Source organism: Falco punctatus, assembly GCF_963210335.1.
Source record: "Falco punctatus genome assembly, chromosome: 19".
In the NCBI taxonomy this organism is placed as follows: Eukaryota; Metazoa; Chordata; class Aves; order Falconiformes; family Falconidae; genus Falco; species Falco punctatus.
This window is the reverse complement of record NC_137599.1, coordinates 4,089,923-4,110,715: the sequence shown is the minus strand read 5'-3', so window position 1 is coordinate 4,110,715 and position 20,793 is coordinate 4,089,923. Positions and strand designations below refer to the sequence as shown.

The 20,793-nt window shown below is 41.3% G+C and overlaps 1 protein-coding gene across 9 annotated transcripts in view; it reads right to left on the bottom strand.

Moving 5' to 3' along the window:
- Positions 1–20,793, bottom strand: part of GPATCH8 (G-patch domain containing 8) — a 58,735-nt gene that overhangs the window by 27,715 nt on the left and 10,227 nt on the right. For 5 of the 9 annotated variants that reach the window (XM_080369370.1, XM_080369376.1, XM_080369371.1 and 2 more), the window contains exons 2-4: positions 13,704–13,778; positions 7,804–7,821; positions 5,669–5,741 (exon numbers count right to left, since the gene is read on the bottom strand). Coding sequence is in view for 2 of the 9 variants with exons in the window: in XM_080369369.1 (XP_080225495.1) it covers positions 5,669–5,741; positions 13,704–13,778 (148 nt within the window). In the remaining 7 variants the exon portion in view is untranslated. Of the gene's footprint in view, positions 1–5,668; positions 5,742–7,803; positions 7,822–13,703; positions 13,779–20,793 lie in introns of those variants that run through there. The other 4 variants (XM_080369369.1, XM_080369373.1, XM_080369372.1 and 1 more) reach the window with 3 other exon arrangements.

The following is a 20,793-nucleotide window of genomic DNA, read 5'->3' as shown; positions in this document are numbered from 1 at the left end:
TATTTGTAACTGCCACTCTCTGTGTCATCAGTACACACCGTGAGTTTGCAGCATACCTTGATCAACAGCAACAGCACCGTCTTGACAATTTCTGAAAGGTTTATTGTATTTAGCTTAAGTGGAAGAGAACAAGCATGCAGGAAAAGGTTCACAGCTTTATGTGGCACTGCCAGGAGCTCCTGTTACACTGAACGTGGCTCTGACTGCAGGCAGCCTGCCTCCTCCACAGCAGCATCACATTAGTATTGCTGCTCTCCAGGAAGATTCAACCAGCCCTTCAGAACAGTTATGCTGAAATGATGCCAAAACTTTGCTAAAAACATAAGCAAACAAAAAGGAAATTATTACTAAATAGGAAGAAGAATCAGGGGACAGAAGGCATTTCTCTTGGACCAAAGGCCACAGGTAAAGCTACTGCTACTTCAACTAACTGCCCCAGAAGGGACCTCCCTTTTTTAAACATAGCCACATGCAGCTTCTATTCTCTGAAAAACAAGATAAACCAAGTACTATTACAAAACAGCATCACACAAAGCATTGCCATCCACTTTGGAACTTCACTTAGTTTCACACTGAGCTACATTTTCATCACAACAACCATCAAGCGATAAAAGAGCTGCCTTAGTCCCCTGCAGACAACCAAGAAGCAAACCTTACACGTGAAGTTTCAAGGCTCAATTCTAGCTCTACACTAAAGCCCTGTATTATCTAAACGATTTGATTCAACAACATAAAACATTTAAGAGTAGCTATGCCATGACAAAAACGTATGTTATCTGTTGCCATAGCAAAACACTACATTCTGATTCACCTTTCAGAGATACCACACAAAAAAAAGAATAATCCCAGTCTTGGGAATACTGTGGGACTGTCAATTAAATCAATGTTTTCACACGTATCAAATTAATCATACACTACACACAATCTGTGGTACAGGGAAACCTAACACAACCGCTTTTTTTACAGGTGTTGGAGCAGTTTTTACAGCATCAAGGTTGCAGTCAAGCAAGCATGTTTCCTTAAGAGAGCACTTCATAGAAGCAAATCTAGAACAGCGTCTTGAGTAAGTACAGTTATTACCCAGTGCTGACCCACAGGGCAACTAGCTAAGTGTGAACTAGACCTGTCCACCAAAGCTGGTCAATCCTTGCTCAGAGTCCCTTCTATATGGCCAGTAAACACCAGGCAAACCTTCCCTCCTGACTGGTCTACACTCTGCAAACTGCCTCTATCTGCAGCAAATCACCCCGCAGAGCTGCCCACCCCGCTCCCCTCCACAGCCCCTGCTATGACAGAGGGACCAGCGGTATAACCGTGAGAACAGAGGGGGATGGCTATGAATTAACTCAGCAATACCAGAGGTGGGGGCATTCACCAGCCTTTAAAATCTGCCTACTTGCTCCTAGCTATCAGGTCTACCCTGTCCACATACATGCTACAGGCCTGCCCTCATCCCAGCCAGCCACCTAATCCTTTGGGCACGAGTCCCCAAATGAGCTATGTGACCGATTCAAGAGAGCCAAATTAAAACATTAGCCCATCTGAAATGCTAGATCATTTCACTGCGCCCTACACAATATCCTCTCTCCAAGTGCATCAAGTGAAGTCACATATTACTGCATTTTCTGACAAAGCAAGTAAATAGCCTTTGTCTTTCCTAAGGATAGCGTTCACCACCTAAGGATAGTGTTCAGTTTTCCCTAGTCTAATGAAATGAGACTGTTTTAGTCTTGCACCTACACCTCTAGAGTACTACAACCTCATATTAAATACACCAGTCCAAAAAAAACAACCAGAAGTTCTCAGCACTTTACTTTTTTAAACAAGACTTGTCAAAAATTTGAACACACAGGGAAAATGTGAAGAGCTTATAAAAATATTTTCAAAAGTATGATTAAAATCATACCACTTCTGCGTGTCAATCTCTCAATGCTTTTCATAATAATACTTTAACTTAATATGAAATACTTATTCCAAGAGAAATCATTAGAGTATTTGACTGCAAGATTTCACTCAGCCCTCTCATTCCCCTTCTGACTTACATAACTCCGATTTATTCACAATCCTCGCTCTCATTTAGCACAGGACTTCACATGAAGGTCAGCCAGGGTTTTTAACCACATCTTTTGCTAGTTTTATTTTTTCAGTAGAACACAGAATTCTACGTTATCAATTACAAGTGTTCCCCCTCAAAGAGAAAACAGTCCACAGTCACAATTTTGTCATTTGTTAGAGCACAACCACCACACAATCTCTATAGAAAAGTGGTTCCCCAAGCAATACTTCCCAAATTAAAAAAAAATCCCTGTCAGCTGGCAACCCCGTCTTCTGCTTTTTCATATTCACTGGCTGTTAGCAAGTCAAAGCATCGTCTCCCAATATAACACAAGTTGTTTGTGGAAAAAAAATGTGAAAAAACATCAGGAGAAGAGATGAGCAGCGGAATGACTCTGCTGAATTCATTACGAGCTTCTCCGAACCTGTATTCTAGCACCTGCATGGCCAGAGACAACAGCACTATCCCCTGTCTGATACCCTACTCAATATGCATCTAAAAAAAAAAAAAAAAAAAAAAAGATGCAGACATGTTAGCAGTTAGGACACAGCTTCTCTTACGACAGTTACATCACCAAGGACATGGATCACTTGCTCCCTTATCCAGCGCGACTCTTCCACCAGCTACAACAGTTAACAAGACTTATACCACCGTAAGGAGCTGCCCCAGTAGGCACAAAACTACTCTGCTTCTGAGATTTTGCAGAATGAACCAATCTGGTAGGTACCTTTGTACTACAACGGCAGATTTTTACCACCAGCAATTGGCAAATGTGAATTTTAGGCTACTCCAGCTACCATTCAGAGAATCACTTCAGCATTCTCACCGCGGAATTATATCCACAGTGGGTAGTTAACGTGAAGGAAGCCATCACAACGGTACAGTCTTCCAGTGTGAGGTTGTTCTTGAACAACAACGTAACGACCTTACTAGAAAAAATAAGCATTCATGACTGGCAAGTACAATGTAGCAAAACTTTTAGATTCACCAAAACTGAAGAGGGAGCCCCAGTGCAGATGAACATCTACAATTAAAAACTACATAATAAAAATAAGCACACATCAACTTCCCTTTAAACTCACCTGCATGGGAAAAAAGGTAAATATAATAACAATTCCATACACGCAAGTCAAAATGTAGGGGTCTGAGGGTTTGCTGTAAAGGTCTTCTGCAGTAGGTCAGATACCATATCCACAGCTAAAGGCTCCTTGAAGCGGTTCTGCTTTTGCCATACCTCTTAACCATAACCTGTTTAAGATTTTAGGCTCAAGCACAGCACAAAGCAAGCAGAGTTAACAATACGTATGCTCTGCATTTGCTATTCTTGCATCTCTAGAAATCTCTCCTGGTCTTTTCTGAGCAAGAAGGGAGCGTGGAAGAGGGGAAGAACTTTTTTGTTTTGCTCTACCGTTCTCAGTGCACATCAAGCAATTTCACTCTTCAAACTCCTAGAATAAGTTTAAAATTGGATGCAAATATTTCGTTCCTGGCAGTTTATATTTGGATTTTGGGATGATCTAAGATTCATGTAAAAAGGTCACTGGATAATGAATTAAACACTCCCAACATGATCACCATCAATGCCACAGGCAACAGCACAGGCTGTAGCGGCTCGTAACTAAGAAGGAGCACCCTCAGTGTCTTTATGTCAAGCAGAAGGGGAGCAGCAGCCCTTCTCTGCACCCTCTGCCTCCCCAGCACCGCAGCCGGAGAGGCTAGCTGGCTGTCAAGGTGGACAGGACACTGCTTTCCTTCCAAAAGGTGAAGGCACTACAATTCCTGCACGCTCTCCAAAGCGTGCATTAGGAAGGTTTCAGACCCGAGTTAAACTAGACAGGCTATTTTTACTCCTACATTTCTATTAAATTGCAGGAGGCGCAGGAAAACCCTCATAGCCCATAGCCATGATTTGTCTGTAGCTTCCAGGCAGTTCAAATCACCAGAGCTTCAATAATATCGGAGTAAGAGATATGGTACAGATTCAACACTTCGAAATGCACAGTGAGAAAAAAATCTACATCTGGACAAGTATCAAAATGCAAAAATGGGCAGCCCTGGCTCTCCCATCCTCAGGACACAGTGACACCAGCCTCCTGCCCCAAACAAGGCTGTACAGTCATCTGCTGTTTACTCCATCATGCCAGTGCCTGCAACACTGTGCAGCACAGGGCCCCTCAGGGCTGTGCTTTTGAATCTGGCTGGAGCCAGGAGAAGGCTTTAGCTTCTTTCAAGTCTCCGTGTTTCCACACTGGTGACGCACAGAACAATACAGGGCACCCAAAAGAGAAAACAGACCAAATTACACATCCAGTGAACGCCATGCCAAAGCAGAAGCCCAAGAGGTGACAATTTACAACCACGTCCTGAGCTTTGGCACCAGCACGGGACACAAAAGGACTGCAAGAGTGCCATGCATTAACCAGAGGATTTCAAATGAAACCGTGTTAGAGGAAGCAAGAAGCATTAACCACCAACGCAGTCCTGTCTGAGAAGTTAGAGTGCCTTAGTCCAAGAGATTAATATGCATTCCCCGAGTTCGGAGAACTCATTACCTCTCAACAGTCATCCAGAGCACAGAAATACTTATCTCTCTAATGGGCTCACTGTAGGGGCATGGAAGTCCAATTACAAGCTCCCAGGTCTTCAGACTAAGGGTATGGGAACACGAGTAAGTTACTCTGAGGAATTCAGGGCACACCTGAGTTTCAAATACTTCAGGAGGTTTCTACAGAAGCCACCCAGGCACACAGTCTCGTGCCTGCGGTAAATACCGAGCACCTTACTCGCAGCATCCCAGGCAGACACTGTATACACAGGCAGTTCCTAGAGAGTAACTGATTGGAAGCACTACCTTCAGTTTTTCCCAACGTGGCTGTGTGCTCTCACCCTGGCTAGAGCCTCAGCAGAACAGGAACTTCTGGCCAGGGGAATGGCTAAAGCCACCCACCTGAACTGGGCAGCACTGGCTCAATTCACATCATGGGATTTAGTGTCACGGGAAGACTTCAGGCTCAAGACAGCATGAGGACTAGGTGCATTAGTTCAGCTAGCGCTACAGTGTCTCAAGATTTGCTAAATCCTTGACAAAGATTGCTGGTGAACAGAAGTCAAACCCGTGAAAGCCCTCTGGAGAAACTAGAAGTGAGCCTCTCCCATCCGTGAGAACCTCTGCCACCACTTTCAAGTCTTCAGTGGGCCCTTTTACTCGCCTTCTAATGGCTTCTGACACCACTGTGAAACATGCACACTGATAATCGTAACTAGCTTGTATTTTTAATTCTTTTAATATCAAAGCATTCAGCCAGCAGAATATCATTACAGAAGCTGCACAACTACCTGTTAGTAAGTAGGCAGTTAATTCACCTCCCTCCCAAAAGGCCAAACATGGTGATTCTTACATGTACATGACACACACACATCATGTCTAACCTGTACCAGTAAGCGAGGCAGCAGCTTCCACTTGCAAATTGCTAAATAGGAAACTCAACAGTGCATTTGTTTGGATATATTAATAATGGAAAGAAAATCTAATCTAGGAACAAAAAGCAGAAATAATTTTGTTAAAGACTGAAGCTGGTGTTGAATGTTTCAGACACAAGCTACTGGACTTACCCTGCAGTGACTTTCCCAATCCCTGGCCCAGCTTCCACCCATGTTTCTGGAGTAAGCGGTGTCCAATATTATCCTGACAGACAGAACAGAGAAAACAAACCAAAAATATTCCAATAATATATTCTTCCCTTCCCACTGACATTTAAACATGTGATGAGCAAGAGATTTTCTACATATATATGCATGCAAAAAAATGCTACTGAAAAGGCAATATATGCCCAATAAAAGGGAAAGACAAATGTCAAAAATTGCTGGCTAGAATTTTTCCAAGGGGATGGGGTATTAGGGACGGTCACTTTCTGATGGTGTGCTGGGCAACTTTTGTGCATCACGTTTAAAATAAAAAAATAAAAAAGCAATGTGGGAGAAAATAAAGGTACCAATAAAAATTGACAGTAAAAAGCATAAAATCAAGCTATTTATACAATCATATCCATCACCTAGACAGCACCACTTAAGATTTTTTTGTAAAGAAAATCTACAATGTGTTTAGTCATTTTGTTTGTGTGTCAGGCTTTTATAATACTGAGTAAGTTGTAAGTGCAAGACTGCCCCACCACTAGAAACCAAAACACAATCATAGCAAAATCCAGGCTAGACTTGATTGGGTTTTTTTTTTATATATGTAATATATATATATAAACTAGCATGCAGCCAATATTAAACTGAAAAAACAGTGAGGTTAGTAAAACAAAAAAAAAAATAAAATCAATTAAATAAAATGAGCTCAAGCACAGACTGGGTGATGCATTTCACATGTAAACTAACAAAAATACTAAGATGTTAGAATGAAACAGGCCTAGCAATAAGTTAACAGCAAGGAACCATTAGTGCATGTAGGGGAAACAATAAGCATAATGTCTCATCTTCCTAAAAAAGATGCTATTTTGGAATAAGTGGAAAAGTACTGACGCAGCAATTAAGTGTCAGCTTTTGAAAATAGGGCTGAGCAGGGCTTTGCGTGGAAGTCATTATGTTTTTATGCAAGATTTCTTCCTCCAGACAAAGAACAAGAGTGCTAATGGCACCCTTGCAACCATCTGAAGCTGATCGTTTATCCCTTACTGATCAGTTTACCCATTTACGAGCAGTGACCAACTGTCAAATCCTCAAAGAAGGCCTCTCTAGTTAGGACTGTGTTCACCTTCTAATCATAAAAAATAAAAATTAGGTATGTATTTGTTGATTATTAGTTGTCATAAGGCAAACCACGACTCAAGATACCACAGAAATATCCTGAATTATAACAGGCTGTGAATCTGTAACATTGGGTGGTACATGGAATCTTAAAAAAAAAGTGAAATAAAAAGATATATATGCTGCAAATTTCTTTAATTAAATAACCAAGTTGTCAACAGAAATCAGGATAGCAGTGGTTTTTTCACTCACTCCACATTGAAGAAAACGACCACACAGTTTGCAGAACTTTGGTGAATCAGCTTGAAAGACACAATCTTCCCAAAAGATATTGGCTGCATGGATACATTCTTCCTCAAAAAGATTCTAGCAAGTATAAATTTAATTTTGTTTTCTGATATACCACTAAAGCAAGACATTTTGCCTTGGTGTATTCTTCAAGGCAAGAGTGTACATCTTTCCCACACTACCCACTCCCCCAGGACATAATTAGGGCTACATGGAAAAAAAAAAAAAAGTAAGGAAATGTCTGCTTATAAAAGCTTGCATCTGTGTATGCAAAAAAAAGAAAAATTAACAGATATGGATTCCAATCACAAAGACCATGGAGACTACCTGTTCGGAAGCATAGGAAAACTTACCTGCAAGCATATCTGCTGCAGACCGTTTCTCTAACGGCCTCAACAACTGCACAGTCCTTCATGCAAAAGGGGCCCGAATTTTGAACGTTTTGTGGCTACCACGCTAATTGTTCTACCATTAGCATTGCCAACGGTGTCTGACAAAGGATTATTGAATTGGATTTTAAAAGCCGGTGCTGACAAAAATGGCTGCATTTTCAAAAAGAGGACAAGGAGTACTTTGCAATCTTTTGCTAAGTGGAGATGAGACATTGTGCTGACTGTGTTGTGTTATGAATGCACTAAAATAAAGACAGATGAAGCAGTATGCTATTTCCAAAAGCAGTGCAAGTGGAGTGAAAGCATTTCCATACGAACCTGGCTTTAAAAACTGGGCTGTCAAAAGAACAGTTAAATGTAACACAAAGTAAGAAACTGTCCAATCACTAATGGTAGTTTTTCTTTTGCTTTGTTTTCAATTCACTGCTTGCAAGTAATGTATTTATTAAAGAAGAGTGAAAGCATAAAATAAATTCAACAAGTCAAGACCAGCTGGGAGATTCAAGAGCGGTGTGTTGTGACTGACACAGTGAAGGGGTAAACAAATGTTAAAGGGGAAAAAGAAAAATTTAGAAGGGTTATACACATTAGCACCACTTTTACAAAACCACTCAAGAGGATGGTCGCAAGTTGTTTGACAAATTGGAATTATGCCTGAATATTATCCTGTCTCAGTTCCCAGGAAGGGGGTGGTTTCCCCCCCTCCCCGATCGGTTCCATGTTTGCTTAAGCAGTGAAACTACTTCCAATTTAAAATATTACTGAATTGAAATGGAGCATCTTCTGATTCAGTCAATAGGGAGAACAACTCTAAGAGTTTAATATTAACATCTGAGCTGGGACCTAGTCATTGGTCTGCTCATATCTAGCCATGTTTGACCTTCTTCCTCCATATTTCACATCACTACCACAAACCTCTCCGAGGCAGACTGGCAGGACTGCTCTTCAGCATAAATACTGCCCTAAAAATTAAATCATGGAAGGCCAGGCTTGCTAGGCTCCCACATGACAACCAAACCAAAATCTGACACAGGGCAGCAAATGTTGCAACAGCTGGTAACTTTTTTTTTAAATTGCATTTTTAAGTGAGAGTTCTGTAAAAGTGTGGACTCTTTCACATAGGAACGTCTTTTTTTTTTTTTAACACCAAACTTCCCGTCAATGTCAAGAACTGTCATTCCTTTTGACTAAACTATCCTCACATAGCAACTTTCCTACAGGAAGAGCTGCAGCAATCTACACCACCAGCAGCCCAGCAAGAAAATCCCCCCATTTCTCAGTGGAGAGCTGGCACAAGTCTCCTCACTTTCTTACACTATCGTTTTGGAGCTCCTTGTGTTACAACCGCACAAAAATTATTGAGGCAGCCAAAATTAACTCTCCCCACAGGTGTCTGAGTGAGCAAGTGAGCTCTCATTTACCGTCCAAACTACTCACAACGGCAGCACTATCTGTCTGGGCACTCAGTCATAGAGACAATACTGGACACCAGATTGCAGGGTGCTCAGCTAAGACAGAGCGGATCAGCAGGCTCTCGATGGAACAATTTACACCTCCTGGCATTACTCTCACCACTCTGGAGCTGTTTAGTAGTGATAATTTCTATTTACAGATGGAGAACTTTGCATTACAGATGAAGCATAACTTCTTCAAAAGCATGTACAAAATGTAAAGGTCTTGACTTCACCAAACCTTCACGGGAGTTGGCTAAGCTACTTTGGAAAAAAATCTCATCCAAAGTGACCTTCTCCAACAGCATTCCCCATCCTGTGCCCTTGATTGCTTTCCATGGGTATCAGCGATTCCTGATCAGGATATCCCCAGCACAAATTTCTGACAAAATTCCTGGCCAATAGAAAAAAAAAAAAATGTATATAATGAAAAGATGCACACAAGAACTGAAAGGTTTGATGATGTTGTAGGTGGGGTATAATCCACAGCCAGTGGATTGAGCTGCATTACAGAGAAACCAAAACACTCGTTTTGCCTAATACAGGTTTTCTGTTTTCCCCACGCCACCCCACGTATCGTGTTCACGTCCTTCATCTCTCGGCATCAGCAGGAACCATACGTCTCTTGAGTGGATTGTAAACTGTGCTGACTGTGTATTGAGGGATCTATAAGCAAGGATCGGATGCTACTGGGTGAACCCATGCAAACAAGAGGTTGAAAAGATTCCCAAAACAAAACCTATAGCTCACTACAGATGACACAATGAAGACTAGAGAGAAAAGCCAAATAGTAATGCTACACCATTCAGCTTCAAGAAGCACATTATTTATAGCGCTGTCCACATATGGCTACTGCTAAATGTCAAATCAGCAGCCTCATCAAATTACACTTTGGAACTAGTGGAGTCCACAGATCTGTACAGATATACAGTGCGACAAAACCCAGCTTCAGCTCGTACAGTCGTCTACGATAGCCTGTGATCATCAAACAGCTACCAACTGAAGCCTGAAACCTTGTGTAGTTCAAGGACCTCCTTGTGTAACTCGGCAGAATTAGAGAGAGGAGGGGGAAAAGGACATTTGTTAGTTATGACAAGGACAAACTAACAAGCTCCAGAATAAGTGGGTGATACGCAGTCTGGCCTCCAACCTGCAACAGCGACAGCTTGGTTTGACTCCCTGACACTCTTGTGTGCTGCCTGCACAGGGAGAGGGCTGCCTTCTCATGTAGGCTCTAAGGGTACATTGCTACCTCCTACTTGATCTGTACTGCTGGGACAAAGAAAACCATAAATTCACAGCAACAAGATTCAGTAAACAAGTAGAAATAAGGAATTAATCTGAAGAAAATCTGGATTCTATTAAAGCTGCAATACTTTTTGACTTCCCATCCGAGCACCTGAACTCTGTGCACTTTAAAATATTTTAAAACAAATGCATGCAGCGTCTTGATTTTAAAAAAGGGTTCAGTGCTCTGATTCTTCAAGGACACCAGACACCAGTTCCACTGTTATGAACAGGCAGTGTAAATGCCGCATCTTTCAAACCAGAACAAAAAAAATTGTTACTTGTGGGGGGAAAAAAAGATAAATAAAAATCAGTATTTGCAGCTATGAAGAGTCCATTGATATGAAATATTTTCTTCAATTTAGTAATGGAAAATAGCTGGCTTCTCATTTAGGCTACGTACATCCACTAGGCTCATGTCAGCTCTATTTTCCATAAATGTACTTTGGTTATAGTCGCATGTTTCAGTCCAGACATCTTTGGCCTAAACAAGCTGTACAAAGCAGGATTTCCACAGGAATGAAAATACTAGTGTGCTAATTGAGGACACATTTCAACGTTGTAATGATCTGTAGACTCCCAAACCTATTTTTCCAGCCACCTTTGAGTTGCATGCTGTAGCAGTACAGTCAGCACCTCTCAACAGATAATGCTGCAGAGATGGATCTCACTTCAGCAGTGATTGTCAAACATACACTTCAAGTGAAACCTTTTGCCCCCTGGGATTTCCAAATGCAAGCTGCCTTTAGTCTTTAAAGCATTTTCATATTACTAAGATGATGTGAGAAGCTGCAAGAAGGAATATACTTAATCCAGTCTTTGGTCTGTAGAATAACCAAGTTTTAAACTTTTAACTGGGAAGTGCTTTGATCTGCCTTTGTTATAAACACCCTTCCTTGCACAAAGACATTTGTCATCCGAACTATTTCCATAATGTGAAGCAAAGGCTCTTACTCATTACTCCGAGCAGATTCCTTTTTAAAGGTCAGTTGAATGGCTAACAGAGAACTGGTTAAGGATTATAAAATGATTTGTTAAATTGCAAATATTTAGTTGTGTGGTGCTCGCAAATTACAGATTTGCCTTTACTCCCTCCCTTTCAATTTCAGTTCAAGGATGTTGTTCAAGTCCACTTCTGGGTGAGCAAACAGCATAAAATACAAAGCAGCAGAAAAACCACTATGAGCGCCCCTTTCCAAGTGAAAAATCTTGCAGGTGAGGTACACCACTAAACTCTGACAAGAAAACTGTCCCTTCTTTTAGTGTGTGTAATTCGCCAGTTTAATAAGCACGTAAGCAAAATCACACACAGGTGTCAGGAAACTTTATGAAATTATTTGTTTCCTAGATACAGAATTTAAGAATCTACAATGTATTTCATCAAGACCACCTGAAGATCAGCCTTAAGAGTGACCAGGTTGTTTCTGACACCAAGTTTGTTCACAAGACCAAAACAATCCCCCACGCAGCAATCAGTGTCTTTACATTCTGGGACTAGCACATTAAGTCAGCTCAAGTGTGCTCTGATATACAAAGCACAGCTGCTGTGACCATGCAGAACATGTATTTACTCAGTTCTGCAACTCCTTCCAAGCATTTAATGTCCCAGGTTAGGGGTCTTACACCTCATACACTTGTTTCTCTTACCACAGACAAAAGAAGAGTGAAAAACTGGATTTTAAAGCAAGAACAATGAGGCCATTCTCTTCTCCTCTCCATCAAACTGTTTTCATATTTAACCATTAGGCTGAACTGTACATATTAAAACCTACCAAAGTTGTAAAGATGAAAAATGTCCCAATATTTGGATGGTGAGATATATATATGAATAAAACATTTAAACCATAATTGAATTTAATTTTACTGCTGCAGTCCAACATGACTAACAGCAACAGTATTGCATCTGCAGATGATCCAAGTTGCACCGTAAGTCTGTGCGCCTGTGTTGTTGCGTCCAATAAACTCGTTCATGTTGTACATACTTCTGTAGGCATCACTCCCTTCAGAACACCGGAGAGATTTAATCTGTGACCCCTTCTACCCCTCTGTTTGGGAAAATACTTTTAGAAATCAGGTAACCAGTCTAGTTTCTGAGTAGTATTTGAATTATTTTGAAATGCTGATTTCCAGCGTGGCACAGAATAGGCTACCAACAAGTATTTCCCATTACATTTACATAAGGAAACAAGCTTGGCATTTTAATTAAAATCCCCATATCACAACATAAGATTGAAGTATTCACGAGAACATTGAATACGAATTCCCATCTCTGCAGCATTATCTCATGCGTCATCAATTACTGCCATGCCTAAATCTAGCATCATGCCAGCACATTAAGACAGTAGGTACTATATGCAGTGTTCACTGGACCAGAAGAACAGAAATAAGAAGAGGGAAAGGAAACCCTAGAGAAGAAATTAAAAAAGGCAGACCGTGCAATACAAACCAGATCATGGCTGCTTAGCTAATATGGGCCAACTGCTGCGGAAGAAAAATGTCGAACACCCCAAGTTGTGTAAATTTTTTGTAAACATCTAACACGCACACAAACACACACAACACCAACCTACACATGAATGAGAAATACTGATCTTTTGCTAACACTAAGTTTCTTCTAAGCGCAGACTAACGTGAAGAAACTTTAACAGAGAACTTAAATTATTAATAGGGAAAAGAAACACTCAACAAGTACTTTCTTAACTAAAATCTAGTTTTAATCACAACTAAGCGACCCTCGACTATTCACTGCATGTTTTCTTGCTCTCATACTGAAATTGCAAGTGAAGCTTAGCTAAAGCCAAGTGCCAAACTTAGGTCTGATTTAGGCCAAACAAGCTATTGTGCCTAAGACTAGCAGAAGATGCTTTGCAAAGAGAAAAATTAGAGCTCCAAAAAGCTTAAAAAGGTAAAACTAAACAAAACTTAATTTTTCCCCATCTTATGGCTGTACTCTCCACACCTAATTCAAAGTAAAGCAACACTTTACAGAAACTCACAGAGCAGTTTCAGATTCATGGGGAAGGACTGCTATACTAATACTGTAATGCATCCGTGTTTCCGTACTGCCAGATGTCATTCTAACACTTTAACACACCAGTAGCTTTCAAAAAATATAAACTAAGGATCAAAATACATTCTACTATTCCATCAGGTTTGCATAGGAATTAAACTGATTCTTCAAAGAAAAGTATAAAAACTTAACAAAATAAGTATCTTTGAATGAATGCATTATTTTTACATAATTTCTGAAATATCATGTTGAACTAAAACTGAAAGTCACCTATAGTTTTAGGAGAACTACTTAAAGATTAAATCCCAGGCCCACTTAATCTCAGCATGCAATTTACCATTAAAAAAATTAATCCTGTACTGACAAAAAGATGCCCACTCCTATCAAATTTGACTGCATTCACGTCCAGTACCATCCGATCACGGCCTAATTTTTGGTGGGTTGATGATGCTGATAGGTATGTATCTTACCGATTCTATAGGCTTGTCTAGAGACGCCTGCTCTATCTCCAGGTGCCCTTCTTCATATTGATCAAAGTGATTGCCCTGTAAAAGAAAATGAGGGTTAGCTCTACAGCACAGAATCTGTTTCCAGCAGTTTAGTTTTAAGATTCAGGTTTGTATACTGTGTTAGATTTTATGTAATTTTACCAACAAACGAATTTATTAATACAGGCTCAATTCAGTATACAGGCTAGAGAATGAAAAAACTACTCTAAAAACTAAGCCAATTTGATGATAATCATAGACTATGGAAGCTGGCAAAACATCAAACATTTATAACGACAATACTTTGGGTTTTTCTTTCTTTAGAGTCTACGAAAACACTGATCATAAGCATCAGTGCTGGCCTTAAAACCACACAGGACAAGAAGCAGAAGGAATTGACCCCACCACCGCTACAAAGAGTTTTTTTGTAGCCTTTTCTCTTTTCAAGAAGGGTAATGCTTTCCTCCCAGCAGCAAATACAAGCTGCCCGAGGCATACATGTAATTTCACACACCTTAAATCAACAAAAACCCACAGTGGTACCAAATAAAACCACCTCCAAGCTCGGTCTGGAGCAGCCCTTTCCTTGAATCTAGGTAACTGCACAGTGAACCGTTAGTAGAAGCGATCCTCCGACACACAAAAAAGCCGTTAAGTTTCAACCCCGAGCAGTACCCCCAGCCAGCTGACCACATGGCCACACAAGCACATATGTTGGCACAAAGAATGCCGGGATGCATGTGTGGAGCTGCTTATTCCAGACATACCAGCCTAAAGCAACTGAGAGCACAGCACCTAAAAGTGCTACACAAAAAATGACAGGACTGAGAAACACGTCTGAGAAAAAGAGAGATGGACCAAGAGATACGTGGGGAAGCATACTAATAAAGCATGCAGATACTCACACAGCAAAGAAAATACTAGAAAGAACAATAAATGCAAGCACCTTGCTTCCTCACACTCTTGGAGCAACTCCATGAAACATCTTTAGTCCTATAGACTGGCCACATATAATAAATCAGACAGGGTGTACTGTGCCCAGCCTCCACCGATACACATCAACACGCCCTGAAGTGGGCACATTCTCCCCGATCCAGTGGTGCCTTGTAAGCACAGTACAACACGAATGACAGCCGCTGGAATAGAGACTAGAGTTGAGCAATCCTCCTCAAGCATCTGCTCTGTATGGCAAAATTCAATCTTCCCACGCTTTTGCCTGGATATTGAGGGTTCATGAGCTAGGAAGGCAAATGGTGGTCTCTGTCCTCCAGGATAACCTTTGGTGCTGGAACACCATCAGTGTAAACGGCTATTTCGGGGTGGGGGGGTGGGGGTGGATAAATAAATAAATCTCTGTTGTAATTTCAGAGGCTTCTGAAACCTCAAATTCCTGAAATTGCAAACATGGTGAAGCATTTTTGACCTTTCAATAGGTCTAGATGTAGTACTAACATCCACCGTTGCTAGCACTGACCCGGAAAGGAAAATAAACTTACTTTCTAACTGCTAACTCAAAAGCAAACGGCAGAGGTGCCTACAGCTGAGACTAGCACAAAAGCCATAGAAGGGGGTTGTTTCAGCAGACTTCCCTATGTTCCCTGCGCACTGCTCAGCGTCACAGCCCTGTGAAACCCCAGGAGGTGTTAAAGCCTTGGCCATCCCCCACCCCCACCCCCCAACTCCTGCCCCAAGCCCTCAGTGCCACTGAAATCCTTCTGGCTGCCCAGCGTACACCGAACACCTGGCAGTTTTTATTTGCATCCCAGCTCCGCAGTTACTTTGAGCAGGAACACCTAGCACCGCTGCCAAGAGAAACATGTTGTCACTCTTCTCCTTTCTACCAACACCAACTTTTCCCTCTGCACGAATTTTAATGAAAGCCAGCATACGAAAGAGCAAATCACAGTTGTAATGGACTGCCTGTTGGAATTTGCAAGCCAGGCACCAGTCTCAAAAAGTCCTCTGGAACGAGCATTTGTATCCAGTGAGGCAAATCTGCAAGAGACCATCTTGACAAAAACCTGCTGCCAAGAAAACATGCTTTGATGCTGGTGCCCCAACTGCCAGCCTATACATCATCTGAGTCCACAGCGATAATTCACCCAGGCCGTGCTCTGCTCCCAGTACTCTTCTTTCCCACGGCCTCCCCAGAGCAAATGTGGGGCTTAATCTGCAGGCAGCAATCCACTCCCATCCATTTTTTTTGGACAGCCTTCAAGGAGCAAGCTGAAGGCAAACTTACCATGCACATGCAGTCATGGAGCTGCTTTAAAAAAAAGCTAGTAATTCTTGGAGACAGGCACAGTGTAGATGTACAGACTACATGTGTGTGCTGTGAAGTCAGGGAGCCCAGCAAGGAGAAGACAACATAAAACCTGCCCCAATGGCAGAACAACACAGCCCAGGCTCCCAAAAAGTAGTGCCCAGAAGAACAAAAGCAGTCAAGAGCTCACATGCTGTTCAATGAATTTGCATTGTTGAGTGCTGAACATTACAGAAAACACATTACTAAAACTTCATATAAAAAAATTAAATCCACATAACACTCAGTTAAACACTTGAAACACTCTCAGCAAAATCTAAGAGATACTTCCCCCTCACCTAATTTCACTATGTGATTTGCTGCCTGCAGATAGCTCAGAATATGCCAACTAAATTACCTGGAACTGGCAAAATATTTCTGCCTACTCACCGTCTCTCTCCTTCAGCACACTGCTTGCCAAGACATTTAAAATTGTTTTTACAAAGGCAAGGGTCAATTCCAGTTTGAAAGCATGCCTGGCTGATTTGAGGCTTTACAACTCCATTCTTCTGTGCTTAAAAACAACGTCTCCTCCCAGAAACTATGCAGAAGACTGAACACTCATATGTCACAGCCAAATGCAAAGATGCCAGAAAGCAAAGCTATTCTAAATTCCAGTGATCCCATTATTATCCACTTTGTATATTTTGGGGTTTTATATATGTAAATACTTTGGGGTTTATTACCTACTTTGTATTTACTTTGGGGTTTTTGTTACTGGTAATGGGAGTAGGGAGAGGTTGCTTGTTTTCACAAATAACAGCAACACGGATCCTTGAGCTTTCAGAAGAGGCAGGGTGCTTCCCATCACTGTGAACTCCCAGGGAACCCAAATGCCACCCCAGCGATGAGAACGAGCCCTGGTGGGATGCAGACACACTGCTCACTATATTAGGAACTTGGCAGTTACAGGCTTGGTAATTTAAGGCATCAGAATAACAAAGCGTCCAACTGAACTGAAATCAATACTCATCACATACAGACTGTCCTTTATTTATCAATACCTAAAACAAACGATACAGGAAAAATTTCCCTTCCACCATAAAGTAGCTTGCCCTGGAAAAAAAGAGGATAATCCAGCAGTCATACTGAGGTCACGCTTATGAGCGTGTTCAGCCTGACGGTGCCTAACGAGCAAGGAGAAAAATGGTTCTCGCTTCTAGGGCCACGACAAACAGCTTGTTAAGGCGGTGTTGTCTGCCATGGTGGTGATCACAGGCCTTTTGGGGCTGGAGGCAGCACAGTCTGTCCCTTTGCTTCCTCATCCCTGGAGCTGGCTAAGGAACAAGTTGGGGGGAATTCCATCTGCTTTCCTTCTTTTCCAATCCTTCAACCTGGCACATCGAATGGATCCATAGAACATTTCTGTTTTGCTGTATCTTAAGACAATGAATCAGAGGAAGAAAAAATACTTTTAACATTTAAATCTAACAATTAGTTAAACACTAAATGTTGAATCTGTTGAGAATAAACTACATTTTTGGCAAACGTGAACCGTAAGCACAGACCACATTTTAATATGTTTTTGATCCGTGTCTTCTGCAGACTTGAATGAAGTTTCCCTCTTCAGAGGAAACCTTTAAGCCAAAAGAAGAATTCAAGCCCTACAAAATGGTTACCAGCCCATAAAATAACAGCTGCATTACAACCAGCACTATTCAAAACCCATTCCCAAATCTTCTGCCCTGTATAACTATTACAGAGATGCAGGAAAATCCCAGCCCTGCTAGCTAATGATAAAGTTCCCACCTACTCCCATGGACAAGGATTTCAGGGCTGAACGCAGTGCCCTTCTCATCCTCTGCTCTTCCATTTTAAATCTGCCTGTATTGGGCTTTCTCACTTCCTCTTTGTAAAACCAGATGTGTTTGCACTGCTTGTATCCCTTTCTTACAGATGCTACCTCCATCTGAAAAACAGCAGAGCAACTATCAGAGGCTTCCACTTAAGCATCATTTATTGCTATCACTTTGTGCTACAGCAAGCGCTCCGAGGCTAGGTGTTTCATTACACGCATACTGAAATTCAATACATTTTACTACTCTGATGAAAAGCAAGGACAAGCCTTCAACATCTAAACATTCCTTATTATACACCACACACAGCATTTAGTTTCCTTGTTGCATTCATCTCCAGGAGCCAAGATGTTTCATCCTGTAATTTTTTTGTGTAATATCATCTGAACTTTGGCTAACTACCCACTTTGGTTACTCACAGTCACATGTCCTCTTTTCTCTACTCCCCTTTCCCATTGTTTGATCTTTGCACGAAGCTCTTCGCCAAACCGTACGTCTTGGAGCCCTCACACACTTAACCACTGAGTTATGAATAGAGCATTTGAAAAATCAACTAACAAAAGCTGCCTCCGTGCAGGATTTTAGACCCTTACTTTCCCTTATTTGGATTGTAAATAGTTCAGAGCTCTGGCCCAACAAATGCCATTTTGTCCAAGATCAAACATAGTGGAGTCACTGCATTTTCTGAAATAATTCAAGTTAAATAGCTAAGGGGAAAGAACACTGCTGTTTCTTTCCTACTTACAAGGTCCCAAACATTGTAGCAGAAAGACCCAGTCAGTATGGTTTAAAATAAAAATAAAAATTTAAGATCTTAATCACACTTTCATCCTAAAATCTTTAGTGGCAAGGACTGTTGCCAATAAATGACTCAAGGCAAGTGAAATGAATTGTTGATTTAAGCCCATTTATCAAAGTTTAGTGTCCCAGAATTAATTCCCTCCCCTGCACGAAGCACCTTTTTAAGCAAGGTGGACAAAGAAAAAGCACGTAAGGATACACAGATATTACGGGGGGGGGGGGAGCTTTTAAAAGCATTTTCACAACTACAAGGCAGAAGAAAAATACACACTGTCCCCCCTTCTCACTCCCCCCAAAAGGGTGTATCCAAATGAGACCCAACTTCCAAGCACTGCATTTTCTAATCGTATTCTATATATGAGATTTATATATATATATATAAAATAAACCTACAACATCATCAATATGATGAGGAAAGAAAGGGGAGTCACTTCGACTGCTTCAAGGCTATTAGACCTCCCTGGATATTAATTACTGAACTGCTCTTTACAGTCTGTCCAAGCACAGAGGATATTAAGATGTCAGCATGCAGAATACATTCCATATAGCACACATTCCTGATGGGAATTAGTGGCTTCTTTTATGAACAGCCCTAAGTTACCCATTTTAAAAGAAATGTGGCAGTCTACATATCAGTAGCTAGGCCAAACCTTGAAACACAGCTCTCATGCGGAGACAGGAGAAAACTACAACAAAAGAGTAGTATAATGGAGACATGAAAGCAATGGTTTTCTTTCAGAATGCCTTCATTCAGCTGTCCTTTCACTTACTGCTCAACAACAGAGCTCAGTTACAAGAACATTATTAATATGAAAGAAGATGATGTAATTTACAAAAAAACAACAGAAATCAAATACGAAAAGCCTAGAATGAGAATACCTGAGGAAAACACTGCCTGCTCCACAAGTCACAGGGATGAACGACGCCTTCAGTGGTGTGAACACAGTGAAGTAAGAAAAACTCCGGCATAAAATCCCACACCCATGCCTAAGAGCACTAAAACCAGTGGTGACTGGGGAGGGAACGTGCAGAATGCAGTTGCCGAGATGTCAAAGCAGAAACAACCTATTTGTGTCAATATTGACTTTCATGACCAGCTTAGGAAGGTGCACAGACACACTCATTCCCGTGACCATGCAGATAATCTAAAAGTAATTTTGCAGAAAAGCATCACTATACTCACCATCATTATTTCTTAAATGCACTGGAAAAGAGCACAGCATGATCATGATTGCTTAACTGCACTTGAAAAGAGCACTGCATGCTCCTTAGATATTCAAAAATTAGTTTTACACTGGTAGAGTACCAGGAAAAGAATAAAAAAAATCATCATCATTTACATTGCATTTACTGTAGAAAATGGAATTTTAAAACACTAAAGCAAATCAGCACTGCTCATGCATATTCTATTTATCTATCAATTCAATTAATAAACCTTAAAACTCCCAAAAATATTAAGTCAAGCCATAAAATTCAGGCTTGTTACCCACAACTGCCACTTCAAAACATTTAACCAAGCCCACTCCCCATTCCTGAAAGCTCTGAAGGCATTAGGCTGTAAATCAGCAGCTGAGACCCTAGGAATATCCAAAAAGAGAAACAAGTACTCACATAAAAGGCCATTTTCTAGCATCAAGTCACAGCAGACAGCATTAGCTACAAATCACAGAATATTTTGCAGTGCCCTCTGGTCCCTGCTCCCACAGCTGGAAAGCACGGGGACATTTCCTGCAGCCGCCCCGGGACGGGTCAGCACAGATGCAAGGTCTCAACAGTGGAAGTGCAGGAAACTGAAGCAGCATCTGAACGCAAGTGAACAAATGCCACCTCTCCAAAATCCTTACTGTCTGCACACATATGGCACCTTCACAGATCAAGGGGAGGAAGGAGAGGAAAAAAAAAAAAAAAAAGAAAAAGACACCGTGTTTCCAAAAGCAAATATCCTATTACATTTCAAATGTTCTTTTTTAAAGGAGGAGATTGAGCAGTTACAGGACCTTTAGGAGGACAAGGCAACTTAACATCCATCAGCTTTTCCCAAAGATGGCTCCAAGCACAACTCCGGCAAGCACTCCGCACCCAGGATACCTGCGGGAACATTGCTACTCCAGCACCAGTGCAGTGGCTGAGAGATAGACATAGGAATCACTCTGCAAGGACCTGACAGAGCACC